This window comes from Aegilops tauschii, chromosome 2 (assembly GCF_002575655.3).
Source record: "Aegilops tauschii subsp. strangulata cultivar AL8/78 chromosome 2, Aet v6.0, whole genome shotgun sequence".
NCBI lineage: Eukaryota > Viridiplantae > Streptophyta > Magnoliopsida > Poales > Poaceae > Aegilops > Aegilops tauschii.
Window position 1 is genome coordinate 139,664,675 of NC_053036.3, and position 18,754 is coordinate 139,683,428.

At 46.0% G+C, this 18,754-nt stretch overlaps 1 protein-coding gene and 1 long non-coding RNA gene across 4 annotated transcripts; one reads left to right on the forward strand and one right to left on the reverse strand.

The window, feature by feature from the left end:
* Positions 1-1,657: 1,657 nt before the first annotated feature.
* Positions 1,658-12,649, forward strand: LOC109731484 (formin-like protein 5). 2 transcript variants are annotated; one of them, XM_073508234.1, is made up of 18 exons: positions 1,658-2,178; positions 3,011-3,711; positions 3,786-4,004; positions 4,100-6,855; positions 7,142-7,265; positions 7,735-7,806; positions 7,890-7,988; positions 8,068-8,109; positions 8,552-8,683; positions 8,761-8,842; positions 9,428-9,522; positions 10,155-10,226; positions 10,368-10,484; positions 10,945-11,013; positions 11,098-11,164; positions 11,601-11,743; positions 11,828-12,118; positions 12,191-12,649. In XM_073508234.1, the coding sequence occupies exons 1-17, from the start codon at positions 2,106-2,108 to the stop codon at positions 11,915-11,917; spliced, it is 4,953 nt and encodes a 1,650-aa protein (XP_073364335.1). In that variant the 5' UTR covers positions 1,658-2,105; the 3' UTR covers positions 11,918-12,118; positions 12,191-12,649. The 2 variants fall into 2 exon arrangements, with proteins under 2 accessions (XP_073364335.1, XP_073364334.1); XM_073508233.1 differs by having other exon boundaries at positions 12,194-12,649.
* Positions 12,650-13,394: 745 nt separating this feature from the next.
* Positions 13,395-16,566, reverse strand: LOC109731472 (uncharacterized). 2 transcript variants are annotated; one of them, XR_012202118.1, is made up of 2 exons: positions 16,316-16,566; positions 13,395-15,119 (listed from the first exon to the last, which is right to left on the reverse strand). It is a non-coding gene; the product is annotated as an uncharacterized lncRNA (long non-coding RNA). The 2 variants fall into 2 exon arrangements; XR_012202117.1 differs by having other exon boundaries at positions 13,395-13,830; positions 16,316-16,559.
* Between the last annotated feature and the right edge of the window lie 2,188 nt (positions 16,567-18,754).

The following is an 18,754-nucleotide window of genomic DNA, read 5'->3' on the forward strand; positions in this document are numbered from 1 at the left end:
GTGGGGAGCCGTCCGTTTGTCGGGTGCTGAGCGATCCAGCCCGTTGGATTTGCCAAGGTGGGTCTTTGCTTGCGGGTGAAGTTTTTCTGAGACGCCTTTTCAACAGTTGTTGGCGATTTAGTTTCAGACGGATACCTCGGTGACTTATTTATTTGGCGTATTTTGTAAAGTAGATAGATGGTAAATAATACAAATAATTTGATGATAATGTCACCTCTAGAATAATGTGGAATTTCGTGGGTTAAATGTGGCGCTACACTTTGAGCGTCACCAAATTTACTGCTTCAGTGCAGCTTGAGCGTTACCAAATTTACTGCCTATCCGAACTCCGTCAGCTAGCTAGGTCACTTCTTCAATTAGCACGCATGCTAAACTGTTTTCTGAGCAGATTAGGTAACATCGCAGCGTCAATTTTCGCTGTTCTCTAACAGTGAGCTGATAACATGAGTTCCGCATCAAAGAGAGGCGACAATAATGCATTGCTTGCCGGACCTAGCAGATAAGAAGATGCTGCTGGGGTCACCGTTTCTTGTCCTAATATTGTTGGTTGTTGGTGGTCACATTTTAATACTACTTGTACTATACAGTTGTTATGCAGCAATATGCTTTTCATGCACCACGGATCTTTTTTCCTTTTCACAATTTATTAAGAAGTGCACCCAAGTATGCCTCATCTGAAACCATAAATTATTTCATGTTCGAGGAAAAGGCCATTCCATCATCCGCGAGGATGCATTAATAATCGCATTACAAACAAAATACTGCTCCCGTTGGAGAGCTATACTACATACAAAATGCAGTACAGTACTAGTAGTACTTTATCAGTTAATTAAGCAGCCGAACTAAACCCGGAGGCAGCTGTCACTACTACCATCTCCCTTCAAAATGTATACAACGGTTAGTCCGTTACAGTCATACAACAAATTCATCCCATCCTCTAATCTGATTATAGATACTACTCCCTCCGTCCCATAATATAAGACGTTTTTACAAGTTGCTTACAAAAACGTCTTATATTATGGGGCGGAGTAGTATACTACTTATTTTTTTGGAAAGAAGTGATGCACCACCTGAGCTCAAATACCTTCGGTACAAAATGGCAGTAATATATTTTGCTCCCTTTGGCAGTAGAACAATTTGACCAGCACCACATGATCCTCCCAGAAATAGCAAGTCCATGCACGTTCATGTCAACGATATTCTTCTCACCCTCACCCTCACACCACACCACACCAACCTCCCCACTCATCATTAATCCCCGAGAACTTAGGGGAGCCACGGTGAAGAATCGTCGGGCTAAACTCGGCCAGATCCGAGTCGTCCGTCCGTCGCCTGCAATGGAAGGAAAGAGAAGAAAATCCGGAGACGTCCGTACCGGCACAGCCCCCGAGGCCCAATCCTCTCCGCGCCCGCACGCCAACCCAGGCCTAACCAGTCCACATCAGGTCACTGACACTCCGTCCCCGCCACAGCTGGCCCCATTGACCAGCGAGAGGAGGGGACCCCAGCCGGCCAGCGTCGCCGAGCAGAGCAGAGCACGCGCCGCACGCAGCCTCCACCGCTGTCACGGAAACATTCACCGCAGAAGGCGCCGAAACAAAACGGAAAAAGCGCACGGGCCGCAGCAGTAAAAACTCGGGAAGGAAGCAGTAGCTGCGGCGAGAGAGGAAAGATTAGCAGCGAGAGGGAGGAAGAAAGGGGGAGGAGGAGAAAGGGGAAAATTAAAGTAGAGTTTAAACAGCGAGAGGAGAAAGAGGCAGCGGCAGCGGCAGCAGTAGTAGAGGAAGAGGAGTCCCAATCGCACGGCGCCTCGACCGCCTGCTGCCTCCCCCCCCCCCCTACCACCACCGCGCCCGCCGCGTAACCCTAGGGCCGCCGCGGCGAGCGAGCGAGCGTCGGCCGGCCGCGCGAGATCTCGCCAGGGGGCGCGGCGGGCGTCGCCCACTGCCCCCAGCTCGCCGGCGGCGGGGGCGGGGCCGCCCCCATGCCTTTGGCGCCCCGATCGGAGCCGATCGGTGGCCGCTCGAGGCGTCAGAGGAGCTCGCCGGCCGCCGGGGAGGCGGAGGCGGCGGCGAGAGAGGAGGGGGAGGAAGAGGAGGAGGAGGATGGCGCTGTTCCGCAAGTTCTTCCTCAAGAAGACGCCGGATCGGCTGCTCGAGATCTCCGAGCGCGTCTATGGTATAATGCCCGCGTCCCTGGCTCGAGCCGTGCCGCCGGAGTGAGGGGATTTGCTTGTTCCGAGGGGGATTTTGGGCTTTTGCCGCGGCTTGGGGTTCGGGCTCCGGGGAACTGTTGCTTTCAGGGGATTTATTATTGCTATTATTTGAGCTGGAATTCAGTTCGTTCCGAAGCACGGCGAGCTAGATTTAGTAAATTTTGATGTTAAGTTGAATTCGGTCCAGTTCTGGGTCGTCAGTGTGCGCGCACAAGACTCAGATTTAGCTGCATTTGACCTAAATCGGCTTTATTTCTTTCCATATTCGAATTTTGTCTTGCCCTTGTCGGATGTTGGCCCTTAGGGAAGCTTTGGATTTAATTGCATTTTTTTCTTATAAACATGCAACAATCATCTACTCCCTCCGTTCCTAAATATAAGTCTTTCTAGAGATTTCACTAAGAGACTATATACGGATGTATATAGACATATTTTAGAATATAGATTCACTCATTTTGCTCCGTATGTAGTCCCTTATTGGAATCTCTTAAAAGACTTATATTTTGGAACGGAGGGAGTAGTAGTGCCTGCATTATTATGTCCACATCTTCTGTTGGTGCTCCCTCCCTTTAACCTAGTTATTAGTTATAATGGCGTGCTTATCTGTTGATGAAACCATGCGGATAAAATACTTTGTTGTGTCTAGAAACACGAACTTAGTACATATGCAGTGTGAAGATGAGGTTCTTGCTAGCATGCCAGTACTTGATCCGTTCTCCATTTTTGTAGTCTTAGTTGAACGATGCAAATTTGAGCATGAGACCGTGCTAATTTCAATCGGTATGTTGGTTTCAGTGTTCGACTGTTGCTTCGCCGCGGAGGCCATGGGTGAGGATGAGTACAGGGATTACTTGAGTGGCATCGTTGCGCAGTTGCAGGACTACTTTCCCGATGCGTCATTCATGGTCTCCAATTTCTGGTCTGGGGACAAGAGGAGTCGGATTTCAGATATATTGTCTGAGTACGACATGACAGTCATGGACTACCCACAGCAATACGAAGGATGCCCACTCCTTCAGCTCGAGATGATCCACCATTTCTTGAAATCATGTGAAAATTGGTTGTCAGTGGAAGGGCAGCAGAACATGCTTCTAATGCATTGTGAAAGAGGGGGATGGCCAGTGCTTGCATTCATGTTGGCTGGACTACTTCTATATCGGAAAACGTACACTGGTGAGCACAAGACTCTAGAGATGGTCTACAAGCAGGCTCGCAGGGACTTCATACAGCAATTCCTAAAGTTGAATCCCCAGTCTTCTCATCTGAGGTATTTGCACTATGTAACAAGACATGGAAGTGGTTCAGAATGGCCTCCAATTAGCCGGCCTCTCATATTGGATTCTGTAGTTCTCCACACAGTTCCTAGATTTGATTCCGAAGGGGGCTGTAGGCCGTATTTGCGTATTCACGGGCAAGACTCAAGTCCTGGTAACAAGAGTGCAAAGGTTCTTTTTGAGACGCCCAAGACCAAGAAACATCTCCAGCGGCATGGGCAGGTAATGATTACTCCTAAGCTGTGGAGATATTTATCACTACCCAAGTTCTACTCTGACAGATGGTTGCAATGCAGGCTGAAGTTTCGGTGAAAATTAGTGCTTCTTGCCGTGTTCAAGGAGATGTGGTTCTTGAATGCATCCACATTGGCGAAAAACTAGATCGTGAGGAAACAATGTTCCGCGTCATGTTCAACACTGCATTCATTCAATCAAATGTCCTTGGATTGAATCGTGATGATATTGACGCTGCGTGGAATGTGAATAATCAGTTCCCAAGGGACTTCCGAGCTGAGGTGCTAAATTCACCTGCTTCCATGCCTTTCTTCAGTTTTCTTTTCTGTTTGTCTCCTGTGCATTATGAAATCTAAGAATAGAGCTTCTGAACCAGGTACTCTTTTCAGACCCTCATTCCTTAAAGCCCGCTGCTGCATTAGAAGAGGTAGGCGACGACGGAGATGAGACTGATGTTGCTTCCGTAGATACAGGAGATGAGTTTTATGAGGCAGAGGAGGATTGGCATGATGCTAGGAGAGATCCAGATACTCAGTCAACTGACGGAAGAATTTCATTAGAAGTTGGCAACACAGAATCGGATGGTGGGGTGGCAGTTGAGGAAAACGGCAGCCTAGGGAAGCATGTGATTGATGAGGATGTGAAGATTATTATCTCCGAAAATTCAGGTAGCATGAATGACAATGGGCCAGCACCTGCCCCAACTTTGGAAAATCCAGGAGGTTTACAGCAGGCATGCAAGGTTCTCGAGAAGTCTAAACTAAGCAACATAAGTGACCAAGAGGACAATGCTGTGCAGGACATACAGGTGGTTGCTGCTTCTATAGATTCAGAAGGGCGCAAGTTTGGATCAAACTGTCAGGAGGATACGAAAGGTGTAATTGCACAAACTTTAGTTACTGCAACAGATCCAAGTTGCAGTGATGAAGTTCAGTGTCGCACAGGTGAATCCACGAAAATATCAACATACACTGCTCTGGACTACACTGCTTTCAGTTCTCCTAGAATATTATCAAGTGTGGACGAGGATATCCACTTAAGGACATTGCCAAATGAAGGACACCAGAATGGTGACATCAAGATTATTACCGAAAACACAGTAACTTTGGACAGTGAGCTACTGATCTATGAGGAGAAAGCAGTAGTTGATAATGGAAACCTTGTGCAGGAGGTAAAAACTGTTGTCAAGGAAGAGAGTGTTATTTCAAAGATAGACAGAACTGCTACTGAGAATATTGTCTCAGAAGATAATAACAGTTACAATGTAGAAATGGTTAAGGTTGCTGATACAGCTGACAGAAGACTGAATCATAGTAAATCGAAATCTGGTCTTGGAGATACCATACATGCGAAGAAAAGCAGTCTGCAGGATAGTATTGTTGTGTTACCAGCTAATGAAATATCAATAGAAATGAAAACCAAGCGAGAAGAGTGTGGTGGCAGACAGGATTTTGGCATGCCTCTTCCTCAAAGAAAAATAGAAGCTAGGGATGATAAATCCTTGTCCTCAGTATCAAAGAAGATACCAGTAGGTAATGCACCTGGGTCAGTGTTACGGGAGGCAATGCTTGGGCATAACGAACAACTGGAAGAACAATCGAAGCCGGCCAAACCAAAAACAATACGTAGATGGATCTCACCCAAGAAGGAATCTGAAACTGCCTCTGTGCGTAGGCCATCGCACCCTCCATCCAGATATGACAGTTCTCCAGCTGCACTAGCTATCCGTTCCGTGTCTACAGATAACAAAGGCAATTTTGTGAAAGGACCATCTCTAGTACTACCTGGAACGCTGTACGGCAATCACTTAACACAAGATGCAGTGTTGTCTCCTCGATTCCCTGCACGACGACCCTTGTTGTCAGGTGCACAAGCTGCGCCAAGAATCCAAGCTACAGCTCCTGCTCCACCCCCACCCCCACCACCTCCATTTTATGCTTCTTCAAGTTCAGCTACGCACCTAGCACCTCCTCCACCACCACCACCACCACCGCCACCACCACCACCACCACCGGCTTCAGTATGCTTGTCAAACATACCTCCCCCTCCTCCTCCTCCTCCTCCTCCTATGTCTTTTGGAGCACAAACACGGCACTTTGCACCTCCCCCTCCTCCCCCACCTCCGCCCCCAGGGTTAGGGGTCCGTGGAAGCATTCCACCACCACCTCCACCTCCGCCAAGGTTAAATGGCAGTGCTATTGCTCCACCTGCCCCTCCACCTCCACCACCGAAACCAAGTTCAAGTGCTCCACCCCTGCCCCCGCCCCCACCGCCGCCTCCAGTTCAATCCTTGACAACACGTCCAGGTGCTCCTCCTCCACCACCACCTCCCCCGCTTCCGGTGACACGTTCTGGTGCTCCAGCTCCACCACCACCTCCCCCGCCTCCAGTGACACGTTCTAGTGCTCCACCTCCACCACCACCTCCCCCGCTTCCAGCGACACGTTCTGGTGCTCCACCTCCACCTCCACCACCACCTCCCACATCATATTCTACTGCTCCTCCGCCACCACCACCACCTCCGATTACCCGTTCAGGAGCACCACCTCCCCCGCCCCCTCCTCCTGGTGCACGCCCTGGACCTCCACCTCCCCCACCCCCTCCAGGTGCCCGTCCTGGTCCTCCACCTCCCCCGCCTCCTCCAAGCCGACCAGCAGCTCCACCTCCCCCACCTCCTCCAGGCCAACCAGGAGCTCCACCACCCCCACCTCCTCCAGGCCGACCAGGAGCTCCACCTCCCCCACCTCCTCCAGGCAGACCAGGAGCTCCACCTCCCCCACCTCCTCCAGGCCGACCAGGTGCTCCACCTCCCCCACCTCCACCTGGAGCTGGAGGGAGAGCACCTCCACCACCACCTGCACCTGGAGGAAGGCTTGGTGGGCCTCCTCCACCTCCTCCTCCAGGTGGCCGTGCACCAGCTCCTCCTAGAGCACCAGGCGCACCACCACCACCAGGAGGCAATCCTGCAAACTCTTTAGGTAGAGGGCGTGGTGCTGTACGTCCTCCAGGGTCAGGTTTTGGGGCTGCAGCCGCACGCAAATCAACATTAAAGCCGCTGCATTGGGTCAAAGTGACAAGAGCTATGCAAGGCAGTCTCTGGGAGGAATTGCAGCGAAATGATGACCCACATAGGTAAATTTCTGTCCTCCTGATTAAACATTTAAACATATTCTTTCATCTCAAGTATGCTTATTATACATGCAACATTTCCAATGATATAGTTGCTACTTGTTATAAGGTTGAAATTCAGACTTCTTAGTTTTAATGCTGTACAGTACATGATTGTAGGATCAATTTTAGACCAAGCCATTGTTCAATATCTTGTAAAGCACTATGCCATGATGATCACATCACCTTAATATCATCAACGCCTTTTCATTTTTTTTATCTTAATAATGTGGGAAACTGTTTTCTGTAGTGTATCGGAGTTTGATTTGTCAGAACTCGAGAGCCTTTTTCCAGCAGCCGTACCAAAAACGGATAACACCTCCAAAACCGACAGAAGAAAATCTCTTGGATCAAAGCCAGAGAAAGTTCAGCTGGTAAGTAAAATGCTAACATTTGGTACTTCCTCCGATCCATTTACTTGTCTTAGATTTGTCAAGACACGTTTTAGTGTTAGATACATCCGTATCTTGACAAATAGTACAAGACAAGTAACATGGATCGGAGGGAGTAATGAAATTCGCAGTATAAAATTTTACTCATTTTAGCATGAACAATTTCAGCATTCAGCAATAGACTGTGATTTCTGCCTTGTAATTTTAACTCTTTAGAGTAACTAGATATTCTTTCCCTTTTTGGCGGTGAGAGTACTAGATATTGTAGTGCGAGGTTTCTTCGCTTTTTATTTTCCTGATATGATTGCTACCATTTGCTTAGGTACACTGTTACTTAACCCTATAGCATAATTAGATATTATACTGTATAGTTTTGAGAAAGAACTAGTCTCCCCATCTGATATCCCTTTGTAAGCCATGTTTCATCTAATCTGGTAGTCTATGTAAATAGATTGAGTTGAGGAGGGCAAACAACACGGAGATCATGCTTACAAAAGTGAAGATGCCGCTGCCAGACTTGGTGGTAAGAATTTGAGCAATGAAAACAAAGATAATGTTAAGCATGACATGATAAGATTATTTATTTAGTCACTAAATTTTCAACAGAGTGCGGCACTGGCACTGGATCAGTCTACCTTGGATGTTGATCAAGTGGAGAATCTCATAAAGTTCTGTCCTACAAAAGAGGAAATGGAGCTTCTTAAGGTGAGTATTAGTGCAATGTTGCCTTGCCTCCTTTGTGATCCCATTTTAACACAGCGTCACCTTCCATTTTTCTTGTCAGAACTACACCGGAGACAAGCAACTTCTTGGGAAATGTGAACTGGTAATGATTATCTATGATCTATGATGTTTTTATTCTTTTTGTGGTACTTAATACCAGTATCAGAAAGTTTACTGATGTTGTTCTTTCTGAATTTGATCGCCCCAGACTTATTGAAACATGAAAAACACAACATCTCATATTTGGTTTGTCTTAATCGATCACTATTTTAATTTTACATCAAAACACAGCAACATTAGTCAAAGACATTTATGTTTTTGAGCCTTTTTTGACTCAAAAGTCCAAGACTCAAAGATCATTTACATCCATTCCTTTGTTTGGCATTTAAAATAGCCAGGTTGGATCTAACGTACACATGTGAGCCTGTTAGATACGAGTGTTAAACCTAATTTTGCATGAAATGTTCTTACGAGTTATGCACAACAGTTATGCTTACCTATTTGAGTATTATCAGTATCCAACAAACTATTGCATTTTGTTGCAGTTCTTCCTAGAACTGATGAAAGTCCCACGAATGGAGTCAAAACTGAGAGTATTCTCCTTCAAGATCCAGTTTGGTTCACAAGTCGCAGATCTTGGGAAAAGTTTGAAAACCATAGACTCTTCATGTAATGAGGTATGTTGAGAGTTAGGCATATTGATTTGCAATTAATCTTCACCTGCTGTCTATTAAGTCAAATTCAATTGTATCAGATCCGAAGTTCTCTCAAGTTGAAGGAAATAATGAAGAAAATACTGCTCCTTGGAAATACATTGAACCAGGGAACTGCTAGAGGTAATAAGAATTGCCCTTCCTATGTATGAATGAATATAAGAATTTTGTAAGCCTTTTTTATAGCTTGTTTGACAGTATTCTATCATATTAAGGTTCTATTTTTTATACAGCACCCTTTAAGAGTAGGATTAACATATTTTGGTGTATGATGCATTGCAAAGATGATGCGAAGGGAGTTGCACCACTTGAATATTATGTGTGCACACTGTCTCGAGCTAGTCAGTGTCATGCCAAATCATAAAAGTTCATATTTTGTCTTACATTACATTAAGATTGCGGGAACTCCATACAACAAGAACAAAGCCTTCAGTCCCAATCAAGTTGCGGTAGGCTAGAGGTGAAACCCATAAGATCTCGCAACCATAAGATTCCAAGAACTCCATACGTTCCTCCACAATGGGCAATTCGGATTAGAGATTTAGAGAAGGATTACACAGAAACTTCTGCACGGGACCTGTGAAATGAATAGCGGTGATGTTGTAACATTAAGGCATTGACAACTGAAGTCATTAATTGGAGATATAAATGCATGTGAAGGAAAAGTATCATTCGTTGCCAGGTTCACATCTATATATTTTCTTACAGGTGCTGCAGTTGGCTTCCGGTTGGACAGTCTGCTAAAACTTACAGATACCCGGGCAACAAACAATAAGATGACATTAATGCACTACCTCTGCAAGGTATGCCTTTTACCTGGTCTGTGCTGTTGAGTTCTCATGTGTGTATTAGTACCCTTTAACCAATGGCCTGGGCTAGCAACTAGCATATTTCTGGATTTCTGTGACTCTCCGCTGCAAAGTGGATATGGAGATCAGATAAATTAAGGTTTCAGGGTCTTCAGAATCCTAGATATAAGCAAAGCTACATGAAACCTAACAGTAACTCAATAAGCCCTAGTCTTTTATCGAGATTGTATCATGCAACTTCATGTAAGTTTGTCAATCAGTATGGGTTCATCTTATAGTTAAAGCAGTGGCAGAAATCGAACAACTTTGAGCACGTCAGTGTTCAGTCTGCATTGAAATACTAAACCAGTAACCAGGTTATAATACGAACAACTTTGACCTTCAGGTTTCTGATGTGTTTGTTATTGATTTTAATTGACTTTGCATGGCAGTAAAATACAAACTCCATTTAGTTTATGCAATGTGCCAGTTCTGTATCGTAAAGCAATCTACAATCTAAGCATCTGACCACGGTCACTTGTAGTCCTGGGTCTAATAAACTATAGTTAAGTTAAATGATTTACACATTACCACATTGGTCTCTGTCTCCTATATGCATGCTAACAGAAAGAACATCTTAATATCAGGTACTTGCTGCAAAATCACCACAGCTTTTGAACTTCCATGTGGATCTTGTTAGTTTAGAAGCTACATCAAAGGTTTGCGTTTTTCTCGTGACATTCTATCAGTTCACTCGCAAAAAATAAAATAAAAAATTCTATCAGTTAACTATGTAGCATATGTATTTTTCTGTTCATTTAAGATGCACATGCTTTTGTCTTATTGATGCATTTGAACAGATACAACTGAAAATGTTAGCAGAAGAAATGCAAGCAGTCAGTAAAGGGCTGGAAAAAGTTGAGCACGAGTTTAAAGCTTCAGAAAGTGATGGTCCAGTGTCAGAAATTTTCCGTGAGGTCAAACACTGTCTCATTTGAATTTCAGGTTTTAAAGTTGTTTACATATAGTTAGCTGGTACTCTGACCTTAGAAGCGAATACATCCCTGTAGCTCGAGTACTCAAACAGTCAGATATGCATTAGTTTTAACAGGATAAATCTGAAGCCAAATTTAAAGGATGTGGATATATAATAGCGCAGGTTCCTTTGTTTGTTACCTGATGTCTTGACTCCGCAAGTATTTCTGCTTCGTATTTTGTAGATAAATTACCTGATTGTAAATGCGAACCCCGTGCCTTAACAGGCTGTTTATGTCCAGTATCCTGAAGGTTCCCTGAATAGTAATTATAATCACAAACTGTGTGCGCATGCATTTCCTTCACTTAATAAATCTTATATGCTGAATTACTGGATTGTGTGAAGTTGTGTAGTGCATATGAATATCATTTGGTCTAAACTGGTATTACTTGATTGTGTAGAAACTCAAAGAGTTCACTGACAATGCTGGAGCAGATGTGCAGTCATTGTCTTCATTGTTCTCTGAAGTGGTATGTTTCGTTGTTCGGTTCTATGAAGATTACTTGCCATACATTCTTCTTGTATTTGATTTTCTTGTTTCATTGTTTTGGCAGGGAAAAAAGGCTGATCAATTGATCAAATATTTTGGCGAGGACCCTGTCCGTTGCCCATTTGAGCAAGGTATGATACCAGTTTTATTGATTCATCTTAATGAGTGTGTGCTTGTTATATACTCCCTCCGTTCCTAAATATAAGTCCTTTTAGACATTTCAAATGGACTACAATATACGGATGTATGTAGACATATTTTAGAGTGTAGATTCACTCATTTTGCTTTGTATGTAGTCACTTGTTGAAATCTCTAGAAAGACTTATATTTGGGAACGGAGGGAGTATTTTTGTAATACCTCTAAAGGTTTATTTCTCATGGAATTTCTAATCAATTGCATATGGTACTTGGGCATGCTCAAACACACTTTCTAGGATATGAGTTATTTTCTGAGGATGCAATGGGTTGAAGCATATCTGATCCGTGCAATTTTAGCCATGATGTTCTGTGTGTTTGCTTGCTAATAACATGCCTCACATTTACTCTATCGTGACCATCCTCTTGCAGTTATGTCTACCCTGTTGACATTTGTAACAATGTTCCGGAAAGCGCATGAGGAGAATATCAAGCAAGCCGAGCTTGAGAAGAAAAAAGCTCAAAAAGAGGCAGAAGCAGAGAAGTCTAAGAATGCTCAGTTGGCCAGTAAAAATGTATTGATCCTTTTATTTTATATGTTTTGCAGATTTACTCAGTCTCAAGCGCTCATTTATTTATGTTTTTTTATGTGCTCATAGGACTCGAAAGCATCGAATCCAAGCCGACAAGCGAAACAAACGTTAGAGAAAACAAGATCTACAAGTAGGCGAGGAAAAGATGGTGGATGATCTGAGATCTGAGAGACCAACTCCAATGTTGTGATTTTGATCTGCCTGCGGGGCAAATGCATGCCCTGCCGGATGCATGCGAAGGACCATGGATTCGCACCGCGTCTTTGAAGGCGAGAAAAGGCGTGTGAATGGACGCAGTGACCAGTGGAAGTAGAATGCATCGAAGCAATTGTACAGTACAACAGTACTCCCACCACGGTATGGCACATTGAACTTTACTTTGAAACAATATACTGAACTCTGCTGGTCTAACTAATTTTTTCTTGCCAGCAGGTCTCACTGGCAAATGGTCGACTATTTTTTTCCTTCGGCCAGCAGGTGTTCAGTGCCAACATCTGGCTGCTGTAAAGAGCTAACTGTGAAGCTAACTTCATTCTTTTTTCTTACCCGTGCTATGTTACTTGTTCTTTCTAACATCGGTGGCCAAGTACAGCCGTAGCTTTAGGAGAGTGCAACCAAGGCACAAAGGTGCGAATTGTACAAATAGGAGTAGGGAAAGGGTAGAAGGAAAGAATATGTTCCTGGCATGGTAGTAAATATGAGATGTAAACGCACCCGTAGTGCAGTTAATCGTACTTTTTGTAGCTAGTGTGTCATAGTTTTGATGATCGGTTCGGTTGTATGGCTACTCTTATCAGTCACGCTGGAGGTGCTGCCGTTTTTTTGTTCCACGTGCATGATAACAAGATGGAAGACGCTTCTGGAATCATATGACCTTTTGGTACATGATATGATAGCCTGATCTGTCTAAAATGGCTGAGTTTCCTTCTAGCTCTGTTGACGACCCTTTGTTGGACGGAGTTTCTTGTTTGTGATTGCCAGTCACTCGTGCGGTTGAAAATGCCAGGAACACTTGTACCAGCTCTCTTCAAGCAGACATATTTTGGTGTGTCATAGGAAGAACACAGTTTACAGCTGCATGCGAAGAAGTTGTCTGGAAAATAACAACTTCTTTGTCAGGGGTTCATGGCCCTATTATGCTTGTCTCCGCGAGTGGCGGTCACAAGAGGACAATGGCTTTGGGTGAAACAAGCAGCTGGCTGTGAATCTGTGATTCCTTGTCTCGTACTGTATCAGCCCCAAGACCATGGCATTCCCTGTCCCATGCATTATCACGTGCTCTAGTCCGTCGAAATGTTCACCCTCGTCATCCAGGGCAAACAAAGAAATTAAATTTTTTGCTCACCGTAATAAGTCACCAGGCAACTGTATTTTTTGTCTTTGGTCGCAGTGCATTCTCATTGTCGCCCTGACCCTAGAAATCACGGGAGGTATCAGGTATCTCATCCCATCTTGCCAATTGCCAAATGCCAACCCCTAAAGACATGTAAAGACTTGAGTATCATAGCTCTCATAGTCTTGTTGCATGTGCAAAGCTCGTTGCTGCCTCTAAGCTTGCAACCTTGTTGAAACCCAAGAGCTTCTAGAGAAAAATTGTCGATGTAGCAGTCTAGCAGATCACCACCCCGAAAAAGAACTCGTTAAAGAAGGCATGTAGAACACCCGAGGTACAACCAAACGGAGTTGGAGACAAAAAATTCACACGTTCCTCGACTAGGCCAGAGGCTAGTCAACCTTCGCCGTCGGTCGAAACTGGAGCGTACAAAAGGAAAAACCAAACCCGGAAAACGATCTAAAGACACATGATTTTCCACACTAAAGTTTTAACAGGATACACACATCAAACTTGAAAGGCATTACACTTGATTTAATCGGCGGCGACTCTTCTCAACCTCAGCTTTCAAGTCCTCCAACCTCTTCTGGCCCTCTTCTGACTTTTTGCCGCTAGAAATTGCGTAGGGTACCAATGTCCCCATTCCAAAAATGAAAGCCACCGTCATATAGACATGACCTATAGGTTCGAAGTCAACAGTTGGCAGCTTATTCCAAGTGGAATAACAGCGGTGTCCCTGCAGCATGAACCACGGTCACTACATGGACCATAAAGTACAGTTTCACAGCAACAAAACAAATAATAAAAACACGTGATCAACTTGGGAAGTAATACATCTGCAGTTGCACACTTGCATTGCATTTGCATGGCACCACTAAAAGAACAGCATCAATAATTCGTAACGTATCTATTAGTAGTTGCTACATGGGGTACACAAGAAGATGTCTAAAACCTGAAATTTGCCTAATACCTTTCGGAAACATGTGTACCTATCTTATTTAAAGCGTTCGTTAGGTAATATGAATCCTAGAGTTTTGGCAGATTACGGAGGAACATGGATTTCTTTGAAACATCTGCATAACTCCCTGGAATACTAGTGAATTCGTCAAAATGGACACGGAACATGTTGTGATTACCTACAAATAAAAGTACTCCTAGCTTAGGGTCAGAAAATATACCAACCTATATCTGTTGTTGCTAGGCCTAGAATATACAATCTTAATCTGAGACCTAGACATTAAGGGATGCTGGCGAGGAAACATCAGACACTCTAGCATAGCATCCTCTATCATAAGTTTATGGCTCATCTCATGCTTCCTGTTATGTCCAAGATTCTTACAACCTTCTATGCTGTGCCTAGACAAGGACAATTTGCTAATCTGATAGCACCAACGAAATCATCCAGGGACGATGACGATGAAACCCCAGCACAAAATCCTTCGTTGTCGCATCCTTTGAGTAGATCGACCGGCAGAATATTGTGCGAACCGTGAAGCTGGAGAGAAGCCGCTTGCCCAGGGTGTCTGCAGTTGGGTTTCCTTCTGCTCGAAGAACCGTCTGGGAGACAGCGGCCACCCGTGCCAACACCGAACACACAATTGCCATCGCCATCTCCTAGCCGATGCCTGGCGGCGCGATGGGGGGCTGCCGCCCGTGTCGCCTAGGTTAGGCGACGCTGGGGCCGAGCCGGAATGGCGGCGGTATACTGTCTCACACTACTTAAGTTTAACAGGATATATAGATCAAGCTTGAAAGGCATCACACTTCATTTAACAAATACAGCAATATTGCCATATGTTATCTTCATCAATGACTCTTCTGACGATCAGCCTCGTAAGCCCTCCATTCAGCCTTCCAGTCCTCCAACTCCTTGGTGCTCTCTTTTGCCCTTTTGACGCTATAAATTGTGTAGGGTATCATTGTTCCCATAAAATAAGTGAAAGCGAACAGCATCGGAATAGGACCGACAGGATAAAAAATCTCAGAAGAATGCAGCTTATCCAAAATGGAATAAAAGTCGCGTCCCTGCAGCATGAACCACGTACACTACATGAATATTATAGAACATATATAAAAGCAAAAAGTACAATTTCATAGCAATAAAACAAAGTAACAAAATTCGTGATCAACCTAGGAAGTAATACATCCACAGTTGTGTTGCATGTCACCAATGAAAGAACAACATCAATAATACCATAGATTAAATCCTATCCCTCCGTTCGTAAATATAAGACCTTTTATAGATTCCAATATGGACTACATACGGAGCAAAATGAGTATGATCCAAGTATTGTTGGGCAGTAACAATAATAACTGCTCAAGTATTGTTGATTAGTAAGGTTGTCCAACCGCAGTAGCCAAGGAGGCCCAGCCCGTATGATCCAAGACTGATAAAAACAGAGGTGAAAGGATCCAAAGTTGGAAGCTTGCAAACTGGGCTATTATTATAACTATATATAGGATTTTGGTTTTGTGTGCACTTGATGAGAAGAAATCCGCCAGAGATCAATACTTGAATAGGTACAACCATTCAAGGAGCATCTTGGTGGTGCCCATGGAGGTACACACGAATTAGATTAGAAATGCAAGAAAGTCCTCATACTTTGAATGCCAACAAGTATACAGGTTCAAATCGTAGAAGTGAAATTTATGTAACGAAAGGAGCATGGGGTCTCACCATCCATTTTAAGCACAATAATTATTTTATGTCAAAGAAGAGAAAGACTAATCTTTTAGTAGTTGATACATGGGAAGATCTCTAAAACCTGAACTTTGCCTAATACCTCCCCGAAACATGTGTACCTATCTTATTTGAAGCATTCGTTAAGTTTGAAACATCTGCATATCTCCCTTGAATTTGTTAAAATGGACGTATAACATGGAGTATTACCTAATAATAATAAAGTTACTTGAGGTTCCCAAAGGAAAAAACAGCTTGATGTCAAAAGATGTTCCAACCTATATACCTGTCGCTAGGCAAAGAATCCTACAATCTGAATCTTAGATATAGCAACCTATATACTTAGGTTCATCTCATGTTTCGTGCTATGCCCACGATTCTTGCAACCATTTATGTGGTGCTGTAGACAAGGCGTTTTGCTAATCTGATAGCACCAACGACTGGAAATCATCCAGGGAGGATGACGATCAAACCCTAGCACAAAATTTTCCATTGACGGTTCCTACTATGGGTAGATCGTCCAACAGAGTATGGCGCGAACCTTGAAGCCGGAGAGGAACCGCTTGCCCAGGGTGTCGGCAGTTAGGTTTCCCTCTGCCCGAAGAAGCGGCTGGTAGACGGGGTGGCCGCCACGGGCCACCCGCGCCAACACCGAACGCGACATCGCCATCGCCATCGCCATCGACGTCGCCTGCCGGACGCCCCCTGCACCTCCTCCCCCTCCCTTCTTCTCCTCGCCCCGCACGGCCGCACCTCGTTTAGGTTTCCCCCTGAGTAGAGGCGATGCCTTTTTTTTTTGAGGTATAAAATAGAGGCGACGACGTGCGGGCTAATCCGAGCGCCCCAGGCGTTGTGCCACCGTCCGGCCCACACTAAGCTCGACCCATTTGCGGATGGGCCTGGCCCTTTTCCCCTCTTTTACAAAGCCAAGGTCCAGATCACGTGCTCAACACCATCGAAATTTTGAAGTTTTCTCAGATTTTTTTTTTCGAAATGTTGAAGTGGCACCTTCATCATCCAAGGCAAACCTAGAAAGAAACTTGCTCTCCCCAACAAGTCTTTGGTCGTGCAAACTCCGGCCAACAACTCGAACCAACCTCACAAAATTTGATCAAACACGACCGGATTCCATACAAACATGACAGATTACATTTAAACATGACGTATTCCATTACATTTTTACATCAAGACAAAGCTCGTCCGGCTAGGTATACCTAATCTAAATGGTTTCCGGCACCCGTTCCCCGTGTCCGGCCATGAACCAAGAGAGCCGAAACTTCGCCTTTTCCAACTCCGCCTCGGCGCTCTCTAGCTCTACCTTCGTAACCTCCTCTGCAGGAGTCACACGGGAAGCGAAGCTGTCTGCCTCCCCGTCGTCGCCAAGCGGCTAATTCAACGATGTTTAGCCTACCAAGCTTGGCTTAAACGGGAGGGGAAGAGCGGTGGCCTTCCTGGGACCCGACCGCCAGCGACCTACCGTGCACTACTCTTCCTCGCTGCCGGCGGCGCCCGCGGACGTGTCGGCTTCGTGGTCGTCGCGGCGGGGCGCGGCCTCGGTGATGTCCTCCTCCTCGTCGTCGGTCTCGCCGAACACCGGCTCGTTCGCCTCGTCGTCGAACTGCTTGACGGCGGTTGCCACCTCCTCTACCCGCTGGCGGTACCGCCATCGGGCGAGACAGATCTTGCGGGAGGAGCGGTACGACTCGAGCAGCGCCTCCTGCTCCGCCATGTCAACGTCTGGCGCGACCGCCCTTCCCGTGAGCTGCTCCTCCGCCTGCAGCTGCTCCTGGAGCAGGTGGTGGTTGTAGGCGGCATCGGCCTGCGCCTCCCAGAATTACTCCTCCCGCACCATGTCCAGTTAATGGGCACGGGCCCCGCCGATGGTCAAGGTGCAGTGCACTGATGAGGGTGGCACGGAGGAGGAGGAGGGCCGCACGAAGGAGGAGGATGGTGGCGCCGGCTCGTCGGCGGTGGCCGCGTCCTCCATTGGGACGTTGTCATCCTCCGGTTGCCGGCCGGCCAGCCAGCCGGCAGCAATTGCGGCCATCTCCTTCTTCTGTTCCGGTGTCAGCCTGTCCTAGAGAGATTTGGCGGGGGAGCAATCCATGGTGGGAGTGGTGTGGAGAGGGATTGGAGGCCGATGACTATGGCTATGGCCTGGGGCAACGGTTTATCTAGCAATGGCGGGCGGCAAAGGGACGGACGGGTGGCGCCGGAGGAGACGCCTCGGCAACTGCGTGCCATCAATGTGGGCGGCAGGCAGACGAACGAGCGGCCGCTGTGTCGTTTGAATGCGCGACAGTCACCTGCATCGGTAAGCGGCGTGTGTGGTGCTCTCTCGACCGACGCGCCGCTTCAATGCCGGCGCTAGTGAGCGGTCGCGTCCGCTCTGGCCGGGCATGAATGCGGTCGCTGACGCTCTAGAGCGGCGCTGACCGGATACATGCGGGAGGGGTGAGGGGTTTTTGGTGGGCCAGGACGGTCAGAAGCGGGCTTGGGATCGGTCCGGCCTCCGGCAACACCCCCCCTCCCCCCACACACTTTTGTCTTTGGTTTACGGGAGAAATCGCGTCCGAATCATTCTGCGGATCGATACAGAACTACGGTGGATGGCTTTCTCGGTTTGGAAGGTTGCGGAAGGTTTAACTCTCCGCGTTGGAGATGCTCTTATCAATAGTCGACAGTGCAATCCCTGCATTCCTTGAGGCAAAAGCTGTACCGTGCAATAATTCACTGAAACAGTGCATACTTTCCTGCTCTTGCAATACCTCATGGGCTCATCGCATGTATAGAATGGGCCATCATGGCTAGGGTGATTTTCTTGCTTAAGCATGGGATTCAACTGTCAGTGGCGATGGCATGATGAGACTGATTCAACCCTGTCTAAAGTGGCAGGCAAAATGAGTATTGAAATTAGGCGATCCATATGCCACCACAGCTTTTCCAAAGTTGGTTATTGTTTTTTGCCTCTTCTCTTACG